The sequence below is a fragment of the Sminthopsis crassicaudata genome, chromosome 4, assembly GCF_048593235.1.
Source record: "Sminthopsis crassicaudata isolate SCR6 chromosome 4, ASM4859323v1, whole genome shotgun sequence".
Lineage (NCBI taxonomy): Eukaryota > Metazoa > Chordata > Mammalia > Dasyuromorphia > Dasyuridae > Sminthopsis > Sminthopsis crassicaudata.
Window position 1 is genome coordinate 142929638 of NC_133620.1, and position 23674 is coordinate 142953311.

The window sequence follows — 23674 nt, forward strand, 5'->3', positions numbered from 1 at the left end:
GAAGGTGAATTGAACCTTGAAAGAATGGAGGAATTTCAATAGTAGGACTTAACTGGTTTTTTTGGGGGGGAGAAGTGGGGAAAATGGGGAGAAGGAAGGAGAATAAGTCCTTCTAGGGCTAAACAAAGTCATGGAGATAAAAGAGTCAGATGGTGGGCAGGATAGAGACAAAAATACAATCTGGACTATAGAGTAGATAGGAGAAGGAAGAAAAATGCTTGGAGAGAGATTATGGAATATCTTAAATGTCAGGATAAGAAGTTTATACTTTATTTTTGTAGGTAATAAAGACAGAGCTTATGGTTTAGAATATATGGAATGATATGTTATGCATATATAAGGAGTGAGAATAATAGATTGGAGAGGGAAAAGAAACTAGAGAGGCAAAAATTAGAGCTAAAATTTAAGATCTTGTCTTCAAAAAATAGTTTGATAACTATATTTCAATATAACTGGTTCTTTTGTAAGCCTACGTATTTTATTTAATACATTTAAAATATTATTCTGAGAAGAGGCCAATAGGTTTCAATAGACTGCTAAAAGGGTCCATAATACACAATAAAGATTCAAAATCCCTGAATTAGAAACTATCATAGTAACCTAGTTAAGACTTATGAGGAATTTTATTGCCAGTACAAAGAATAGCTTCAGAATACAATCCAGAAGACTGGCTGGTCTAGAAAGATAAAGGAAAAGATAATCACTTAGGTTTTGAGCCTGAGTCTCTGGGAGAATGGCTATAATATCAACAAAAATAAGGAATGGATGGAGGTAGATAAGATGAGTTCAATTTTGAATTTGAGATATTGATGGAACATACAGGAAGACTGGAAATGGGAGTGTTGAACTTCAGGGAAGAGGCTCTGCAATATGGACTTGGGAACCATTGCCAGAGAGAAGAGCATTTGAACCACGGGAGAGGCAAAAAAAAAAAAAAAAAAAAAAAAGTTCAAGGAGAAAAGAGAAGTAGGAAATAGAAGAGAAAGAAAAGAGAAATAGGAAAACCAAGTTTCTTACCATATTGTTACTATAGATGCCATAGAACAGAATACCATGAGACAGAATAATGCTAGTAATTTTCAAATTTTTTTGGTATATAAGAAAAAAACCAAATATTTGTTAATAAAGCAATAATAAATTGCTAAAATGCCATTGTCAGGCATGAAAACAAAAAGACAAACGTGTAAGACCCTGGACCTCAAGAAACTTACCAATAGATAAACATACCTGTGCATGGGTGAATATGTGCACGGCCATATACCCACATATGCATATCTATGTTTATATAAACAAAATATATAGGAAATATTATCTATAAAACAAGGGAAGAGAGAAGCATTAGCATGGAAAATATTTTAAAAGGTCTCTGATAAGAGGTGGTCCTGGATTTAGGCTTTGAGCGAATGTAGGGATTCTAATATGTGAAAAAGTCATTCCAAGAATGAGGGACAACACATGCAGAGTAAGAAATAGCAAAAAGATCAATTTGGCTAGATTTTAGAGATAGTAAAGGGGAATGACTCGTAATAAACCGAGAAAGATAAACTCAGATTGTGAATGGCTTTAAATCCTACAGGATTTAGGGAGATTTAATCCTATAGGAATTAGAGAGACTTTATCTAAAAGATAATAAGACAAACTAATCATTCTCAGCATGGGTCCTCCAAAGGACTACCAGTAGATTCTACTCTTCCCTTCTCTCACTCCCATTCTTGATTGAGGAAAGGAAAAATGTACATGGTAGGGGATAAAAGATTATTTTTCCTTTATATCAAGAATTCTATTATTCCTCCTTAATTATTGATCACTCTTGGTCAAAAACCTTGACTATAGTCCCAACCCAATTCCTTACCTCTTATTTTGTAGTCTGAAATAAAATAGTTCAAATAGTAAGAATAAAATATGCCAAACAACAATACTCATCCCCATGGTTTTATCTGTGATGGCAAAAAGAAGCATAAAATAGTTTACAAGGTCCTTTGGTAAGGCAAACAACTTTATGCACCAAAACACTGAAAAACCACTACCAAAGAGGGGAAAAATTTGTCTGTTAACAGAATATTTGAATCAGTTTGTTATATCTTGCAAATCAATTTTTCCCATTTGCCCAAGATTTGTCTTAAATTTTGAAATTATCATTGAGATATCCCAACAGTTTAAGGAGAGGTATCCCATTTAATCTCTCTCCCCTCCAGTTTCTTCTACTTGTCCTTTCTACTATGCCTTTTGAACCCTACTGCTTCCCATTGTCCTTGAAAATTTTCCTTTGATCCCCATATCAAACTTTACTCACCTACTAGAGACCCTTGCTTGCTTTTTCTTGGTGTCATCTCTTGATCTTCACAGTTCTCTACCACAACTTCTACCTTTCTCTTTAGTAATTTAACAATACTAGTGGTAATGAATATTCAAAACACCCTGGTCTTACAGATTAACAATTTCCTCATCTCCCAAGAATTTATCTCTACTATCCTTGAGCCACTCCCAGGGTGGTTGCACTTTACTGCTCACTATCACCTGAAACTGTTCCACCTCCAAAATCTTGATATCTGAAATGATTCTTTCTAATTATAGCCTACTGATTTTTCACTCCTCCTAAACTTATTATTATTATTATTTTTAATTCTTGCTTCTTCTCAGGCAGCTAGGTGGTGAAGTAGATGGAGTGCTAGACTTGAAATCAGCAAAACCTGAATTCAAATCCTGCCTTCAACACTTACTGTGTTGACAAAGGGCAAATCACTTAACCTTTCTCAGTTTCAGTTTTCTCACCTGTAAAATGAGAATAATAATAATATTTATCTTACAGAGTGGCCATGAAGCTCAAACAAGACAATATATGTAAAGCATTTTCCATATTTTGTTATATAAATGCCAGATATTATTATTATCCTTATCAATTCCCCAACAAAAGTTATGGATAGTCTAGTGACATTTCTTCTATAATTACAAATTTCTTAGGATAAAAAAAAATTAGAGTATTAGTATAGGGTGTCTTTCCTCAGCCACTCTACTAATGGATGTTCCCAGCATTTGTCCTTTTTGCCAATTTCAATGAGATCTATTTTTCAAGTCCATAATACTATCATCTTCTGAATTGTCCAGACTCAAAACGTAAGGGTCACCTGTGGGTTTTTCTTCTCCATCGATCTATCATTAAGGACTTGTATTCTTACAAATTTGGCTATATTTAAGAATTGAGGCCTGAAATTCATTATTTTAAAAAAAGATGATACGTATTGGTCAACCTGCCATGGGAGTGGGGGAGGAGGGGAAAAAATAGAATAAAAGATTTGGCAATCGCCAATGCTATAAAATTACCATGCATATATCTGGTAATAAAAGCTATAAAAAATAAAGAGCTATAATAAAAAATTTTTCATGTTGAAATTATATACTGAAGAAGAATAGTAAATTGTAGATAGCAGAAACCTGCAGTTTCATATGTATAGAAATGCCCATTTTATTTGGTGTTTGGTAAATTTAGAATAAAAAATAATATTTTCTTAAAATCAAAAAAAGATGATAATAATCCTAGTGCCTCCTAAATTATTTTATATGTTAATGAACAAATTTCAATGTGAAAAAGTTACTCCTTCAATTGTTAAATTCTCAGGCATTTATAAGGCTAATTCTAATAAATTGTCAACATGTACTAGTGCAAGAAATTTCTCAATAGGTACTTCCTATACTGGTGAAATCACAGGCCTACTAGAATAAAATAATATTAAATTGGAAACTGCATCTTTTGATGGATTTACAATTTCAGTGCAGATATCTCTTTCATCAAATTAGGTCATAATCTTATTACATATGCTTCTCTATGATTATCATTCATATTTCTCATAAATCTCCCATAAAGGATCCACCTAACACAATCAGCAAACATTTATTAAACACCTGATATAGGACAGATACTGTGCTAAGTGTTGGGATATAAATACAAGATGCAAAATAATCTCAACTTGTAAAGAGTTTATTCTAATGAAACAATATTGTAAACAACTGACCTATAGGTATTTGCCCCCCCAAAACCAGGCAAGCTGGTTTTACATCAAGAAAGCCAGTCTCTTCTCTTTGTTTCTTTCCTTCTCTCTTTCCTTTTTTTCTCTCCCTCTCTTACTTCTTCTTCCCCTTTCCCTGTCCCTCCCTCTTTCCATTCTTCTTTCTCAATCTATTTGTACACAAAGAAGCACTTATCCATACATATTCACATTTATACACATACACACATATATATATATATATATATATATATATATATATATATATATATATATATATGTGTGTGTGTGTGTGTGTGTGTGTGTGTGTGTGTGTGTGTGTTGTATGTGTGTTCTTTCCAGTTCTGATATTCTAGGTATTTACGATATGAAGTAACAATCCAAATTTTAATACTGATGATATAATTCTATTGGCTTATTCCATTGTTTAGAAAAGGTCCTCTCATAAAGTACTTCTTTGTATATGCTTCTTGATTTGACTTACTCATATTACACAAATTAGACTCAGCAATTTTCCATCCATTTTATGCTTCCAGTGTGGCTGGTTACATATATTTCTTTTATATCACTATAGATTTCCCTGAGAGTGGTTTATATTGTTCTGGGTATTGATAAAAATATGGCATATACATAATAATGTTTATTGAATGTGGCAATTTTGGGGACAGGAAAAGAAATTTTTTTTTATTTTTCTGAAGATTTTCCCTGCTTACCCCTTTTTAATCTTAGAATTGTTCCATGGATCTTAATTTAAGGGTTTTGAGAATATATTCCAAATCTTAAAGTTGCCAAAATAATTTGGGAAATGTTGATCTATCCTCATTTTGCACCACTTTCTTTGCCTATGTAAAGCAGTAATTCAAAGATTTTCATCATATCATTGCATTTTGCTTTCTAAAGTTCAGGAATACTTGATGAAAATAATTCTTGATTTTCCCTTGCAAAATTAACCTTTCCTATTATTGCCAATAAAAATAGTGAGCTGCTGGGACAGACTTTTTCAACATTATTTAATTATTCATTCAACAAATATTTACTGAGTACTTACTCTATGCAAAGTGCCCTGTAGGAGACAAAGCTGTGTGAAACTTGTGTCTCTACCCTGAAAGAGTTTATTATCTAGATCAAGAAATGAAATAAATGAAATATTTACAAACTAGGACCATGAAATCATGGAATTTTACAGCAGAAAGGGATCTTGAAGACTTCCTAGCCACAACTCTTCATTTTTCAAATATAAAACTATAATAATATTGCTATAACTATCTTGGTATATATGGGAACTTTTTGCTACTGACATGTTTGGAGCATATGCCTAATAATGGTTAAAATTTACTAATTTTCTTATCATAATTCCAAAATGCTTTATAGAATGGTTGGTCTAATTCTTTCCTCTCCCAATAATATACTTATATAATTGTCTTTCCAAAAACCCTACAGGTTGTTGTCTTACTTTGTAGTCCTTGCCAATTTATTGAGGGATGAGGTAAGCCTCAGAATTGCTTTTATTTTAATTTTTCTTATTATAAGAGTTTATAATGTTTAATTTGAGAATATTTGCTGCTATCCTTTGTCCATGGGAGAATGACTCTTGATCTTATTATGTTTCTTTAATTTTCTATATTTGTCAGATATCAGAAAAATATCAGATATGTGATGCAAAGGAAATACAAATTTTCTACTATGCAAATATACATTACTATTTTCCAAATGTATATAGATGTTTCTATGATGATTAAAATACATATTTATTTAAAAGCATTCATGAATTCATAGTAATAGCTTTTTGTTATCTTATATTTTCCTTGTCAACAGACATCAAACTAGAAAGTAGCTGTGGATTAGAGGGGTACCCCTCAAAAAGTTTGGGAGCCACTGATATACACAATTTATTAATAATACATTAATAATTAATAATAATAAATATAAAAGCTAGCACTTACATACCATTTTAAGATTTGCAAAACATTTTACAAATATCTCATTCTAGCCTCACAAGTATATGCAATTACTGCTATTATTACCCTTCCCATTTTATAGATGAAAAAACTGAGGCCAAGACTTACTAGTAAATTTATTCTAAGTGTATGAAATTAAATTTTAATTCAGGCCTTTTTGACTCTAGGTGTAATACTCTACCCACTGTGTCACTTACTTAAAAATCTGAAAACCCCAACTTTGCCACTCTTATGTCTCATTTAGCCAAATAATTATCAAGTATATCTTACATATAATGTTATACAAAATATATCTCAATGCTACTATCTTCTTGAGTTTGCCTATGCTTTTAACACATAATCAATTAAAGAATATAGGTTTATATTTCTTGCCAATTGAATAGAATGATATAAATATGCTCTATTTACCAGTAACTTACATCCTCAGTAAACAGTTAAAACATGGCTATATCATGTTTAAAAGTGGAAGGCTATCTAATAACCAACATCCATAGTCAATAAGAATGACCATTAAATTCATTGATTATCCTTCAGTTTATATTTTAAGTCAAAATTATTATTCCTTTATCCAAGAAAATATGCCTTGATTATATACCATTAATAAAATCAATTATCTATATTCAGATTTTTGACATAGAATAGAAGCTAAATTTATAAAAATCAATTAAAGTTCAGAAATATTTTGAATAAAAGAAAAAGGACAGTTTTATGCTTTGGCAGCCGATGCAGTTGCATATGTGGAATAAGTAGGATTAAAAAGTAGCATAATCACCTATCCAGGGACCTTTTATAGTTCAGGAAATTACTGCCATTAGTGACTCTTCTTGAATTAAGACATTAAAGGACCCTATTAAAATGTAAATATTATGTTAGAAGGATAACACATTAAAGCAATACCATGCATTAACATTTTAACTTGCAATGAATAGAGCCCAGAGAAATGGCGGTCTAGAATAGAAGTTTTAATAGGAAAGTGGGAGTGTGTACTGATGAGATTTTTTAAAAAAGAAATGAAAGGACACTGAAAAACTGATTAATTCATTCTCTTGTCTGAAATTTACTTTTGCACTTCAAAGGATAATGCTTGCTAAGCAGTAATATAAACCAGACCTTTAAGCAATATTTAAGTACTTAACAGAATAAACTTCTTTTAGGAACTTAAGCAATATTCTTCAAAATATCAAGTTATTATTCTGTTTATTATACATCAGTCAAAATGGATGTATTAATTATTTACTATATACCATCCACTTACTACATGCTAAAGCTAGAGAGGAAAAAACCAAAAACCAAAAACCATGTTGACATTATTATGTGATACAACTTACAAAATACTGGATATATTCCATGTATACTATATAAGTGAAAGATATCAACGGCACTAAACAATAATGGGGAGCAGAAAAGATGTCCTATGAAGTTTTGAAATGAAACTTGAAGGACTCTTGAGAAGTCATATAAGAGAAATTGTGATTTTTCTTAAGTGTGGATCTGACCAAAATAAGAATGGAAAGCTTGTGACTCAGACTAGACCCACTGCTCATGGAGTTGCACAGTGGGTCTAGTCTGAGTCACAAGCAATACAAAGAGCTGGGGAAATAACAGTTCTAGCTCTCAATAAACTCACAGTCTAACGGGTAAGCATATAATCTAATGACCACAATAAATAGCTACAAAAAGAGGATCATGAAAGAAATGTAGCTTATATGTCAATACTTGTTGCTGGGAATGAAAAGATAGAAAAATTCTATGAACTTTCAAAAATTCTCCAAGTTAAATTTATACATCAAATCTTGGTGACTTCAATGCCTATGTATGTGGGCATAAGAGAAGCTGGTAAACACTTTAATATTCTCCAAAGGCAAAGGAGAGGTTCATCCTAGAGTGAACAGGCTACAGCATGTAAAGAAATTATGGAAAAGAGTAAAAAGGGTCATCAAAGAAATATATCATCAAAAGAGGTGACAATATAATGACAAAGAAGTTATCACCTAGCTACAGCTTGTATTTTCCATATGTATCTTTGCAATAAACAGGAGACAAGGAAGGTGAATTCCCATGAGGAATTATGAAGGGATATGGACAAAATATATTTATGGGAAGTTATTTTGTGCTTTGTTGGAGGGGAATATTTACCTCAATGAGACCACAGATCTGTTGTTTTATGGGAATAATAGCAAGGTCTCAGAGGCAATGGTAACAACCATTCAATGGAGTGTGGTCTTCCATCAATAGAGTTACAGTAATAATTCCATCTTTTTATATGAGGGTAAAGCTGTATATGTAGAGTGCTCATTAGAAGTTGCTTCTCTGGAAGTTACAGCAGTTGTGCATAGTTCCCAGTGTGAGCATACATTTGCTAGGCATCTGGATGGACTTAATGGATATCATTTGTAGATGAAGAATGAACTAATATGAACAAATAGAATTCAGAAGAATTAATGGTTGGCCTCTTCAAGTGCATCTTTTCGTAGGCAGTATTTTCAAGGATTCAGAACTCTCAAGTGATAAATGAAAGGTGGCTATAATTAAACTTTCACAGATAAATGCTTTGTAGATAAAGAATTAGTGTGATATCACATCCATTTGATTCATGACTTCTATTTATAAAAGTAGATCATTAAAAGTGAATTGTAATAAAGATATACTTTCCAAATAGGCAACTTAGGTAGAGATTCTCAATTTTTTTATTTTGCTCTCAGCACAGCAGCAAAAATACAAAAAATACTTTAATATTCATCTATGCAGTCATAAGTTTATATCCCATGTAATTCATGATACCTAGTTAAAACTTGCTTTTGCATACCTTTTCACATTACTGATTTCAGTTAAAAGTAGGAGACTACATACTTGAAATTAAAAGCAAGATTTACTTACATCATTGGAGGAATACACCTATTGAAGATTTGATAAGAGTATTTATGGGTCTTAATTAAGCATAGGTTTGGGTTCAATATAGTGATCATTAAATGGTAAAGAGAATAAAATTTCTACCCAATTACAAATAGTATGATCCAGTCTCTATAAAGGACTTCATAGATCATACAGAGGCACAGGGGATAAAGACCTAGGAAAATCACTTAATGTCTGTCTGCCTCAGTTTCATCATCTGTAAAACATCTACTTTCCAGCGTTGTTTTGAGGATAAAATGAGATAATATTTGTAAAGTACTTTGCAAACTTTGAAGTGGTATAGAAATGCAAGCTACACTATTATTAATTTAGATATGAGAAAACGGAGGCACAAAGAGATGAATTAACTTGCCCATGGTTATGCAGCAAATTACTATCAGAACCAGGACCAGAACTTGGGATGTCTAAATCTCAGTCCTTATTTCGTTAGTAAAAAGATACTTTGTTTTTTCTAAGTAGAATATTTTTCTCAAGGTTTCTAAAATTTCTCAATAAGCAAGTTCAAGAAAGTTTATTTTTACAACAATGTAGTTTATGTATCAGTTTTCCAACAGTGACCTTCACTTGGGAAAATTTGCAGGAACTATCACTATATAAATTTGAGATTGGAGAAGGACATGGATTAGTTACATGTCAAGAAAATGAAAGAACAGATGGATCCTCAGAGTGCTTCACTAGTATCCATAAAACAGAATGATACTTAGACAAAGATATCTAACATGTTAGGTGATCCTTTGGAAGATCTCAGAGAGTTCACAGACAAGAGGATACAGTTCTATTGCCATTAGGACCAATGGAGTAAATACTCCCATCTTGAGATCATGGATTCATTGAGGTATGGAAATACTGTTAAAGTATTTGTATCTTAGTTACAGGGTGGTGATAATTGTAATGAATTATCAAAGCACCAAATATTTTTATCTTTTTTTTCAAGAGTCACTGTGTTAAAATATTATGGTATAATTGCTAACCATAGTGATTATACATAATTATATATTACATATAATATAAAAAGAGGAAAGAATTATGATCACCAACCAGCAGGGGCCATCTACAGCACTGAATTTCTAATTGAGCACAAGAAAACCTACTTTGCTTTTAATTGAAGAACATTCCCCCCCTTTTTAAATAAAAGAATACATTTGTTAACCTTCGATCAGCATTGCCTTGGCCAATTATAAATAGAAATTCCAATGGTTCAAAGAGGCAAAGCAAATGAATCCCCTTCTAGCTGTACAGAAAAAAATATGGCATTCTCCAGTGACCAAATTTGAATTCTTCCCCTAAGTAATTTCCACCATCCATTCCGGAGAGTAGAACAGTGAGAGTATTAGGAGCCTCCAGGCTTAGCCCACATAGAATTGATATAAGAGAATTCTGATAATTTCCCCTTTCTATTTCATATTCCCTTATCTGATCCCAGTACTCTAGGCTTGACTTTCCTCCCATTTCCTGACGTTATTTCAAACATTGCTTAGGATGCTTGTTATGTTCCCTATTTTTTCTAGATTGTTCATCATTTTTGACTCATATTTTCATATTTTATCTTGAAACACATAACTCATATTTTATTCATCATGATTATGAATTTGAGACCAACTAAACAGATCCATGTTAATGGCATAGTAAAAGAGACCTAGAGAGGGATAGAACTTGATTTATTACAGTCAGGAATGATATAGATAGAGGTATTTATGCATTTTCTAGAGAGTTGGACTAAAATTCTTTTTTATGTTAAGATTTTCAAACTTTTTGAGGCTCTGAGGAGCCTACTCTCTTTCTTTCTGCCTTTCCTCCCTCCCAGCTAATGCTTTCAGATATTGGCCTCCTGGACACAATGCTCTAATTTTATGGTTTAACCCAAAGAAGTGACTGTTAAGAACTAAGGCTATAAAAAGGTGATGTCATGCCAAAATGGATTTTTTTTTGTAATCAGATCCTCTAACTTGAAATCATAATACTTAACAGCTTACTATCTCAATATATGTTCTTTTCTAGCACACTGAACTGCTCACCAAAAGTTTCTAAGCACAAGACAATAAGCAGAATGAAGTAATTGAAGAATTAAATGCTTTCAATTATGGAGCAAGAGATAATTAAAACTAGTCCACATGTATAAAGATGCTTAATTTTTGAGGTTAACATAAATTGCAATGAAATGCTGGCAAAGAAAAAAAATTAATTCAATTAAAATAAGTATTATGAATCTTGAACTCAATTCAGATAGAATTATTTTTAAAAGGGAAAAGAGAAAAGAGAATTTCATAAAGCCTGGAAAAGCAAGACATTTGTTCAGCTACTTTTTCTAGTAATTTAATTGTAAAGTACATCCCTTATTATCCTCAAGGATCCTTCTATATGAGAAAATTTTAATTATATAAGACAAAGTTTTTCATCTGAAAGAGGGAAAGTTAGATGAGAAAACATACAACTCACTGACTTCAAATAAAAGAAAGTAAATATAGCGAGGCACTTATTTGGGTAAATATTAAAGACAAAAATTTTTGAAAAAGAAAAATGCTGAATTCATCGCAATCATTTCCTATTATAACTCATCCATTTTTCCCATTCTGATGAAAGATCTAAGTCCCACTTAATGCCAATCCACTAAAAATCTAATTGCGTTGAATGAGGCCAATTGGAAATGACATATCCTATAAGAGAAGGGGATATGTACCACTATATAAAATATAGATAGTTTGGAGACTGATTTTTAGTGTCATTCACAAGCATATAAAGTAGGGAAATTGGAAAAGGAAAGCTTCAAGTAGTTTCAAATCTACGTGTTTTCCATTCACTTGTTTTATAAGATGGCAAATCATTCTGTGATCATAAGTAATCAAAACCCAAGATGCTCCATTTCCAGGATTAATATTTCTTACTTAACTTATTTTAGTTGCTTCATTTATAAATACCTTCCAACTAACATCCATATTTTGTTTTTTGGAAAAAATGTATATAAAAATTTTTAATACATAAATGATTAAAAGCAGCTCCACTTCAGTCAATTCTCAGGAGACAACTTAACAAAAATCTCTTTTGAAAGTACTACAAAATATGCCAAAGTGTTGATTAGAAAAATTAAAAATTTCCCAAATTAAAACAAATAAACAAACAAAACATATTAGTATATAGAGTGTGCCAAAAGTCTTTGTGCAGTTTCAAGTTTTAATAGCTATTAAATTTGAAGGACAATTATTAAGTATTATTTACATAAACTTTCTTCTTGTTTAAATTAATATGTTATATTAATTTTATTAATATTATATATTAAAAATCTATTTGCAAGCTATAAAAGCTTGAAGTTGCAATAAGATTTTTGGAACACCCTATATTTCATAATTTACTATATTTTCAGCAATTTTAAAAAAGTGATTTTATTCTTTAAAAGCCTTGCAAGACTGTCAAGACAAGGTTAAAGTACAAAGAAATTATCTTTGCAATGATTTTGTAGCTCAATTTTTTAAAAAGAATAATAACAGCCCTACTAGCAGTAGTATCAGAGGCAACCATATAATAGAGAAAAGGCCAAGAACATATTTTTGAAAGAATGCTTACCTTAAGTGCTTTTACTACTGAATATTCATATTCATTTTTTTCCCCACAAATTTAGGCTCAAAAGCTCTTATAAAACCATCTTTGTATAGCAAAGTCTATCATTAATTTTTCAAAGGCTAGTTGGCTTGAAGCTCCTTTCAAGCATTTGACATGATGGAGGCTTTGTCCAAAAATCAATCTGCAAAATGAGGTAAAGGTGTAGAGAAAGGGATCTAATATAAGAGCAAGGGCAGCTTTTGAGAAGCATGATTAAGTGGTCACTTGCAGAGTTTAACCCAAGATTAACAAGTGGCTAAAGCAATCGTTGATTCTAAAATGAAATCTGTAGTTTTGATAAAAAATCTGCCTCAAAAGGTTTCAGGACTGGGGGGAAAGGGAAGAAGAGAAAGAAAAAAAAGAGAAAAAAACAAAAAAACTAAAATAATCCACCATCACACACTGATTGCCCTGGACAAATATCCTCAGTCCACTCATCTGTATCATTACCATTTGTCTCATTGATTTTGGGTCAGAATTAGTGCTGACTCTACAGTCAGACTCTACAGAATTTATTTGACTAAAGGCATTTAAAAATCATTTAGAGATATCTGAACAAACTACTTAAAGAAATACATTACCAGCAAAGAAAGTTATATTGGGCTGTTTGAAAAGTCAATGTTGCTTAATTGAAAAGTCATTAAGATGGAGTAAGAATAAGCTAAGTTTGCTTCATTACTACCCATGTTACTTTAGGAAGCTTAGTAGCTTTTTTTTTTCTGGGGAGGGGAAGAAACACAGTAATCATTCACATAACTATGGACTAGAGTGGGGTGCACTTGGTAGTTGAAGGAGAGTTGGGGTGGTAGGGCTGGGAAGGAATCTGAAGTCTCATTTTAACAAGGGATATTTGGGGAACAGGCTAACTCTGTGCCACTTTGGGGTTAGTTTATTAATATTATAGTCCAGATCTTCTCAGAATTGCCAATAAAACTTCAAAGTTAATAAATCTACATCATCTCAAAATTATCAGCACTATTTGATGTTCTGCTGGACTTATGAGATCTTTAGAATTTATCTGAAATTAACATATCATAGGATCAAAAGGTCTGGAGAGCAAAGCCTAGATGGCTTCCCTGTTTTTGTAATACCAGGATGTGATTTTAGATTAGTATATTAGTAGGTGATTTTTGGGCAGCCAGGTGGAGGAGTAGACAGAGCACTTGACCTGCAATCAGCAAGTCCTAAGTTAAAATCTGAATTCAGATAGTAGCTCTTATCACTCTAAGCAAGACATTTTACCTCAATTTCCCCATCTGTAAAATGAGCTGGAGAAGGAAATGGCAAACTACTCCAGTATCTTTGCCAAGAAAACCCCAAATGAGGTCATGCAGAGTCACAAGACTGAAACAACTGAACATACATGATTTCCAGGTACTGCTTTGTAATCTTACTTTCTGTTATTGTTACTTTATTCTGGCTACATATAAACTTGGTTTCAATGCTCCCTAGAAGAGAGAGAGTGGTCAGGGGGACCAGGAAAAGATAAAATTTTAACAGAAATTTCCTGAGGAATATTGTAAAAAAATGTAAATAATTATGAAAATAGAAGATAGTAAATGATTTAGAGACAAGATTCTAAATTACAGTTGGGCTAATTTTGTTAGTCTTTTGACTTCTGCTTTCCAAAACATTATAGCCCAGGTATATCTGAAAGTAACATAGTAAAATGGTCATTTGATTCAGAAATCTAATACAATTTTTCCTAAGATGCAAAATTTTTTAAAAAAAATTTATTAGGCTTTTATCAGTAACTACCTATGCTAACACTTTACAATTATTATCTCATTTAATTTCACAACAACTGTGGGAGATTGGTGTTATCTCCATTGTACAGATGAGGGAGCTGAGACAAATAGGTTAAGTGACTTGTCTATCTGAGACTGAATTTGAACTCAGACTTTCCTGATTCCAGAACCAGTACTATATGCATTGTGATACCTACTTGCTTCTACAACTAGATTACATGTTTTGTTTAAAGAATATTTGCAAAGATATGGAAAATTTAAAAATATGTAAAATTCTAAGAAAGGAACATTAAACACTGAAATATAGGCAGCCAATTCAACAAGAAGTCTGAATTCCATTTTATAGCACATCTAGAACCCAGGTTCTTTTTTTTTTTTAATTATAACTTTTTATTGACAATACATTGAATGGGTAATTTTTTACAACATTATCCCTTGTACTCACTTCTGTTCTGATATTTCCTTTCCCTCCCTCTACCCCCTCCCCTAGATGGCAGGCAGTCTTATAAATGTTAAATATATTATAGTATATCCTAGATACAATATATGTGTGCAGAACCAAACAGCTCTCTTGTTGCACAGGAAGAATTGGATACAGAAGGTAAAAATAACCTGGGAAGAAAAACAGAAATGCAAACAGTTTACAAACCAGGTTCTTAAATGATGGTTTGAGACCCCATATGGAGTTTTTTAATTGAATGTAGGGATCATAAAATTGTGATTGATTATTAGTAAATTTGCATACCTGTTTTATATACCTATATGTCCAGGGTTGCCTGAAAATTTCTCAAGTAAAAATGGGTCATGAGTAGAAAAAGTATAAGAAGCCCAGATCTAGACCAATGCCATCCAAAAATCAACTTAACATGTAAAAATAATGAACAATCAATTCCTTTAGTTTTTGCAAAGTAATTTTCCCAATTCAGTTCAACAAAATTTTATTGGTAATTTAGATACAGGTCTTTAACAAAAGACTTTCTGACCAAGATTGATCCTTTATCCAGTATAGTACATTGTCTCTCTTGAGTGATTACTAAGAAAAATGACATGATTCCCAAGGCACTTTCAAATTTTTAAACCAAAATCAAAAAACTTCATTGGAAAACTTCTAGGACAAAAAACTTAAATCACCTTTTTAAAGTAGGGCAAATATTGTTCTTTGGAACAAAGACTTGTTGCTGGTCCTCACCATGGAGCAAAAGGCACAAAAAACAATGTTCACATGGAAACAAAAACACAACATTGACTAAAATATGGGGACACCAACAGATGCTGTATTTATTCAAATTCTCTTTTAAGGGATATGACAGGCTAACGAGACAGGGAGAGTAGAAAAAATAAAATGTAAGCATTTTTAATGTTTTTGATAAGATGCTTGAATTCAAGCTTATACAAATAATAGTTTTGGAGATGCATGGATCAGATAATAAGTGACAATTACTGAGTCTCTAAATTAGTATAAGCTCGTTTAGAGCTAGATGATACAGTGAAGGCAGGGGAGAGGGACAGACTTTAAATAGACATAATGGATTAAGGATAACCATTCTCAAATCTGTCAAAAAGGCACTGAACTATAACTGATTATAACTCTGTCCTTACATTTTTATATGGTAAAGGAACCCTTGATGTACCTTCCACTATATTCCCCAGATGCACTACTGTAGTCATGAGTACTCCTCTGAAATTAAAAAAAATTATAATTCAAATATAAAGTGAGACTAGAAAGCAATAAAACTGACTTCATACACAATCTCCCTCATTATTTTATATATTGTATCATTTTTAGGAGACTTTTAATGTTATCAAAGCCTAATAAAACCTTTGAATCTCTTCTCAGAATAACACTTTAAAATGTATAAAATAAAATGCATAGGATTACAAAATAAACAATTATATTAGAATAGTCTTTATCACAATATTTTAAAAGTTCTTGGATATTAAATTAAGAATCACTTTATAGTTACATATTGTATTTCAAATATTAGAGACCACCACTACCATAAAATTTATACTGAGTGTCCATTCAGTAGAGAGTATTATACTAGAATAGATTCCAACACAGGGCCTAGGAAGAGATAGGACATGAAAAGATAAATGATATGGGGCAGTGAATGCCAAAGAAGCTATATAGGCCATAAGTAGCAGGACATTTTAGAGGCAAGAAAGTTCACAGAGAGTTGAGACATTCTTGGAAGGCTTTGCAGAGAAAGTAAGATTTGAACTGAGATTCCTGAATATATCACCAATCAGTGTGGATTTTGTTATGCATGCAACTCAAGGGCAGCTCTTCTAGACTTCAAACTTACAAATTCTTGTTCTTAATAACAACAAAACAAAACAAAACAAAAACCCATAGATTTTAAATTACTTTTTGCTTTTAGAAAAGAATTTGTAAATAGATAAAATGACCTTAACAGTTTTGCCCAGTGTCTTCTTCTATTTTATTTGTGTATTTATTCATGGATATGTGTGTTCATTTTTAAAAATAGTCCTACTTTATACTTTCAAAATTATTCTTTTTTGTGTTATCTCACTTTGTATGTATCTATATGTACACATCCATATGTATCTATATTTTTCATACACATTATTCCTAATTGCATTATGTTCTTCCAATAGAATGAATTAGTGAGGAAGGTAGATGGCTCAGTGAATAGAACACTAGATTTAGAGACAGAAAGACTTGAGTTCAAATTCAACTTCATACACTTATTATTTGTGTAACTCTAGGCAAGTTATTTAACCCATTTGCTTTGGAGGTAGTTAGGTGTCTCAAAGTATGTATTGCTGGGACTAGAATCAGGAATACCCGAGTTTGAATCCAGTCTCAGATGCTTACTAGCTATAACCCCGAGCAAGTCATTTAACCCTGTTTGCCTTAATCCAATAGAAAGGAATGGCAAACCACTCCATTACCTTTGCAAAAAAAAAAATACCTTGGACAGTATTGCTATGCTTCATGGTCCATGAAGTCCCAAAGAATCAGACATGACTGAACCTTTGTACAATAATTCCATTAGAGTAATAAAAAAGTATGTTCAACTATTCCTCAGATGATAAGATTTTTAGTTTTCCACCATTATAAAAAATACTTCTATAACAATAATGATGGGAATGAACTCTGAAATTCTGTCCCCTTTAATAAGTAAAAGAAGGGAGATTTGGGGTCTCAGACTCCAAAAAGTCTGGGAAAAAACATACTTTCCCAGACAAGCCTTTTCCAAGTTAAATGGCTTCATTCAATTGGAGATCTTGGTCAAATCATCCTCCATTGATCTTTTGGGGTGGATCCTCTTCAGGAAATTCCAGACTCTGAGAAAAAGACTTCAAAAAAAAATTTTTTTTTTAATTCAGTTGGAGATCTGGGCCTGATATTCCTATTGAGTTGCTTGAAACTCCAAGATAAGTATCTAGGCCTGAGGGCATTGACTCTCTTTTCAACTGGAACCTAACCCCAGACTGCCAATAAAAAGGCAATTTTGAGCTTCAAATCTCTGCAGAAGTCCGAAGTAGGATTATATTTTGCCAAGGGACCTCTCTTCTTGGCACAGCTGCCTGCCAGGACTCTTGCCTGCTGTGAAGATAACCTCTTCTCAGTGATAACCTTTGTTATTTCTCTGACAGGATCTTGCCACCAAGGAGTCTATCTTCCTAGCAAAGCCGGCTTCTTAATGCCAATAAAAATTCTTTTTGCCATTCAGACTTTTTGTGTTCTCAAATTCTTTCACATTGGACCTATGCACTGACCAAAGGGGATTCTCATTCCTCAATTCTCTACCACTAGACTGGCATCAATAATAGGTAAATTTTATACAGAACTTGGCAAACCTCAAAGCATTTGAATATATTTTCCCATTTGAGGTTCAGAATGACCCGCTGAGAGATATTACTGGCATTGTCTGCATTTTCAGAGAAGGATAGAGGCTCAAAGAGATCACATGACTTGGCCATGGTCACTAAACCATACTATTAATGATGTACATTTTAAAACTATAAAGCATAGCAGATAAATAGGAAATAATGATAATTGATCCCAGAATTATTAGAGTTACTAGAGTTTGCTGAGTAGAACAGTGACATAATCTTTAAGGGCTATCATCTTGACCTAAGGCAGGGAGGACATTTAGGAGGCTATTGTCATAGCCCAGGGAAGAAGTGACTTGGGCCTGAGGTTGGTGGTTGTATGAGTAATGGGAAAGACATAAGAGATATGGAAGGAGGAAAGATTAGATGATAACTAGGTGATTGAAAGAATGGTGGTAACTGAAAGATAATTATGGAGTAAGAGTAGGATGTACATAAAAATATAATGGGGTAAGCTGTGCATATTGTATGTCTATCCATATATTTTTTTTTCAATTTGTATAGATTCACTCTGTTATACCTAAAATGAAAAGAGGGGAGGGGGCTCTAACTGCTAAGTGTCCATCCATAACCTCCAGAGTCCCTGTAGCAGTAATGAAATGACCTAAAAGACAGAGGATAAGAATGACAGAGTAGGGGAATTTTTCCTGAAGAGCCAACTTTCAGTGAAGAAGGGAGAAGGATTTGAATTTACATATAATGGAAAAAATGGATGTGGAGGAGGGGAGAGGACTAGAGGATAAAGGTTAGTGTGGTAATGGTGAAAACCAGTCCCATTGTTGGGTATCACAGGGAAAATAGGTTATGACCCAGCTTCTCAGTCTTTGATTAGTTGATTACAAATCTCTTTGAAGTGCATCAAGACCTCCAGGAAGCACTGTATTATGTTTCATTATTATATGTTTCTTATAAAAATACTTTAAACAACATACATACAACACTCCTATGGTCTATTTCTAAAGGTGATATTATTGAGTCAAAAATTAGAAATATTTTAATAATTCTAACACTCTGCTATTAGTAAGCTCTGATTTCTAAAATTCACAATTCCACATGCAATGTATATGTTTTTATATTTCAGGAAAAACAATTAATAGTAACAAAATTAAGTTTGAAAAATGTGAAGAAATGCCTCCAGTTATTTTAATTTTTGATACATTTGATTATTAAAGAAACTAATTATGCACTTAAGTGATTGCTTACTTTTAATTGGATAATAATTGGGTTCTTCTAATTGCTTTCAATTTACAACAAAGGATTTAGTTTTTTTGTTCATTTACTCTCTCCTCCACAAAGACATAGTACCATTCTTATGGGATGAATGACTGAGTACATCCAAAACAATGTGGGTCATTTTAAAGAAAATACAAAATGAAGCCTTATACATAAGGTATGGTAAAAATAAGACATAGAAAAGGAGACCAGAATTAAAAAAATACAACAAAAATCCAAGGGTGTGTGCTAATAACCAGGAACATACTGTTTAACAACTGTCTCTCCAAAAAAAGTACACATGACACATTTTAAAATATGTAGTATTAATATTTTCCCCATCACTTTCTTAAGTCTAAGTAATCAACAAAACAATAAATAAAGCTCTTGATCTATTGATTTCTGATATGTAAATGCTCACACTGAAAATTTAATAATTACTCAATAGCTGGCTTATACAGGCTACAGCAAAGCCCTGCATGCTTTCTGGATAAAGATGTTGAAGTATAACATTTATTTACATCACTTTTGTCTCTATGTCCATCTAGTCCAAAGGAATCCTAAAAAAAAAAAACAAAAAAAACCCACTAAAGTCTGCTGCTGCTCCTTAGGCAAACATCACAGGTCTCACAATGAACAAGGGGGGAAAAGAGGCAAATTTATTCAAGGCTGAGAGAGGTTAACATGTTTTAATTAAAAAAAATATTCTGCTCAAAAATTGTTCTTAGATACAAGGTTCTGGGAAGACAACGAAAAAAAATGACCATCCATATGCTCAGAAAGCATCCTTCAGAACAGCGGGAGGAGGAGACAATAATATGATTGCTTCACAAATGTGTATGAAATAGGTGACAAGAAAGAATGCATTTGAAACAAAGAAGAGAGAGGAAGAACATTTTTTCAGTAAGGAGAAGACCAGATCTGTAGTCCAGGGGTAGTAACTATAATAACTTCTACTTGCATTTCTTACTAACTTTAATATTTCAAAGTATTTTCTTCTTAGGAACTATATGAAAGAAAATAGGCAATATCATTGCCATTTTATAGATGAGGAGATACAGATAAAATGAGTAGTACATTGATTATGGCCACATATACTCTGATGCCTATGTAAACTAGAATTTGAACTCTGATCTCTTGACTCCAAATCCAGATTTGCTGCTCTTGTAAGGATTATGACTCAGATATTCCAACTTATTATTTCTAACTTAGTACTCTATCCAGTATTAGTAATACTTCTAGCAACTTCTCATATAATTGTCATCATAGCTACTCAGCACCCGTTGAGGGAGTGACCTATAGTAAGCATTTTTAAATCTCCTTTGATTTAAGTTTTATTGAATAAACCAGGTCAAAGCATTGCTACAGCATTATATGTATGGCCTCTTAATGGATGACCATGCTTGTATTACAAAGGCAGTTTGGTGAAGGAAGTTAAACAATATTCTCTCTTTATGTTAACAGCATTTGATTCAAAGAATATTGCTGACTAAATTCTCATTCAGGTTTAAAAGTCCTTGACCCCTTTCAACTCTCAGAATATGTGTTGGTTTTTTTTTCTATGGGGGTTAAATAAACTGCTACCAGTTGCTGTCTCATTGAATAGTCATATTTCCTTAATTTTTTCAAGACTTTATTATTGTTTAATTTTTATTTTTAAAATTTATTTTAGTTTTAATGTACAAAACAAAATAAGCATTTCTATAACCTAGTACAATAAAAAAGATTATTGCACATTAAACTGCAATCTACTTGTTATTGTTTCCTTCCTTTATTAAAGATTTAAAAGGCAATTTATGCTAGACAAAATAAAAATTTTATTCTATGGTGAGGGAGGGGAAATGTTGATTACTACAGAACTCCTCAAGTTAGAGACAACTTAAGCTAACATTTAAAATACTTTAGTGAGCAAAGTGCCTGAAGGTGGTTTTGACCATTTAAGGCCAAATGCAATCAAAAGGCAAGCACAAATTCTTCAGTTAAGCATTACCTACTGGAGTTAGTGAACATTTATGACTTTTGGGAGGTCCTAGGAGTTGTCAAATAAACTAAACACACTGATAATTCACCACCATGAAAGAAACAAAGAGATTTTTATTGAACTGGAAGAATTGCTACTATCTTGGGTATATTAACTGCTCCTGTTCTGGGCCTCTGCTGCTACCTGTAAAATGCAAGATACCTTATAACCACAAATCTTGAATTATTTGATTTAATCATTATGTCAAGCATAGGATTTTGGATCTAAAAGGGATCTTAGGGATCATTAAGCTCACTTCTCATAATACAGATGAGAAAACTGAGCCGTGCAGAAGGCAAAAGACTTGAACAAAGTCACACAAAGGGAGAATTAGAACCTAGGTCTTTGACTCCAAAACTACCTCTCTTTATGCTATATCTCTGTGTCAATACTTCAACATTTTTAGGTTTTACAAATTATAATATATATGTGTACATTCACACATATATATCCATTATATATGCATATATATGTATGCATAAACATGTATATTTCTAACAGAGAATGCCTGCTTACATTTCTTTTCATGGGATCAATAACTCATTTATCATCTTGAGATTCTTTATTTTCAATAAAACAAATTAAGCTTTTATTTTCAATAAAACAAAATTCAAATACTGGCCCACTGGCTTTTTATCTGTGTTAAAAGAGCTCCATTTTTGTTATTAGTGGTACTTCAAACTCCTAATAAAAATGGAACTGAATGAAACCCTGAATGACTTATTTCTTATATTATAAATGAGTGATTCAGCCATTTGCCCAGATCACATATAGAAAAGCAAAGCAAGACAATATTTTCTTTTCTAAATGTATCTGTTAAACAAATTCAAACAATTCAAATAGCAGGAAAAAAAGGGCTATCCCTTATTTTCTAATTTCAGCTTATTACCATCTTTTCCTGGAAGTAAAGATGAGAATAATAATGAACATTTATTATGTGAGAATTTGCCTCTAAAGAAATAAATTTTGAATCCATTCTCCCCATCTTCCAAACATTTTAATTTGAAAAAAAAATTACATAGAATACAAATGTCTGAACCTACCCCAAATTTGGCTTCTATCTTGGAGCTGTGAAGTTACCATTTTTCTTTTTGTCTTTCCAAGAGAATTTCGATTCTTCCATCCCCTAACCAGAGTCTCTACCATAGTTACTGACAACATTCCCACAGAGAACAAGAGACTGACTGTGGGAGTGAGATGCTCTGGCTAAACAGCAACCGTAGGAAGAAACATTTCCTCATTTGCAAATAATATTACTCTGTGCAGGGAAGACAGGTTAGAGCAGTTGTCACCTTCTGAGATCTCCACCCAGTGAGGTCTCCACCCACATTCTCATCCTTTTTTTTTTTTTTTTTTTTTTTTTTTTTTTTGACTTCAACAAGACAGAGAATTGGAGGAATCTGGGAGATAAAAAGTAGACAAATACAGAATAGCATAGCAAGAATGTGGAGAGTATAGGTGAAGGGATATTAAATGGGATGAATCAACCAATTGCAAAGAAAGACTTAACAAATGACTTGTGAAGAGGAAGAAAACGGAGACTTTTCTTCATGTATTGTTTGCAGGTGCCCCCTAATGGCTAAGATATACACAGGTGGTTAGATCTAAGAGACTATTAAAGGAGTAAAGGTGAAATAAAATAATGGATATAAAATTAATGTAATGCTTTAAATGTCTTTGTGCTGTCACTACTCCTTCTTTCTTCTTTTTCCTCTTTTTCCTTTTTCTCTTCCTTTCCCCTTCTTCCTCTTCTTTTCTTCCTTTTCTCTTCTTCCCCTCCTCTTCTTTTTCCTCCTCTTCCTCCTCCTGCCCTTCTTCTTGTCTCCTCCTCCTCCTTCTCCTCTTCCTCCTCCTCTTCTTTTTCTGTTTTTTTCTCCTTTTTCCACCTCCCCCTTTTCCTCATTGTTTTCCTTCTTTTTTGTTGTTGCTGTTTTCCTCCTCCTCTTCCTTTTCTTTCTTCTTCTTCCTCCACCCTTTCCTCCCCCTCCTCCTCTTTTTCCTTTTTCTCTTCCTCATTCAAAGGAAGTTTGGCAGAAAATAAAACCAGAATGGTTTTTAAGAAGATAAAATATCAGTTGTTTGAGGATTCTAATATTCTTAACAGTCATTTCAATATTTTAGGGATGTCTAGGTGCATTTTTTCATTGTCAGCATTTTTTCCTATTTTGGCCCTCTTTTCTAAAGTTATAATTAAATTAATTTCATCTAGGAAACAGTTAATAGTTTTCTCAGCTAATAAATTATAAAAGACTCCATGCATAAACCTATTCTAGCAAAAAAAAATGACCACATACAGTTGTGATGAAACAAACCTGTTATAGTTCTATTTTAAAATTTCCCCTTAATTTATTGTTTGTTTTG

At 32.5% G+C, this 23674-nt stretch overlaps 1 protein-coding gene across 4 annotated transcripts in view; it reads right to left on the reverse strand.

Moving 5' to 3' along the window:
- The window catches only part of PLEKHG1 (pleckstrin homology and RhoGEF domain containing G1), a 261599-nt gene that overhangs the window by 119667 nt on the left and 118258 nt on the right, over positions 1–23674 (reverse strand). Inside the window, exon 1 of one of the 4 annotated variants that reach the window (XM_074309557.1) lies at positions 22357–22568. The exons of the other annotated variants lie outside the window; for them this stretch is intronic. Coding sequence (XP_074165658.1) covers positions 22357–22474 — 118 coding nt within the window. The 5' untranslated portion in view covers positions 22475–22568. Of the gene's footprint in view, positions 1–22356; positions 22569–23674 lie in introns of those variants that run through there. 4 annotated transcript variants of the gene reach the window in all.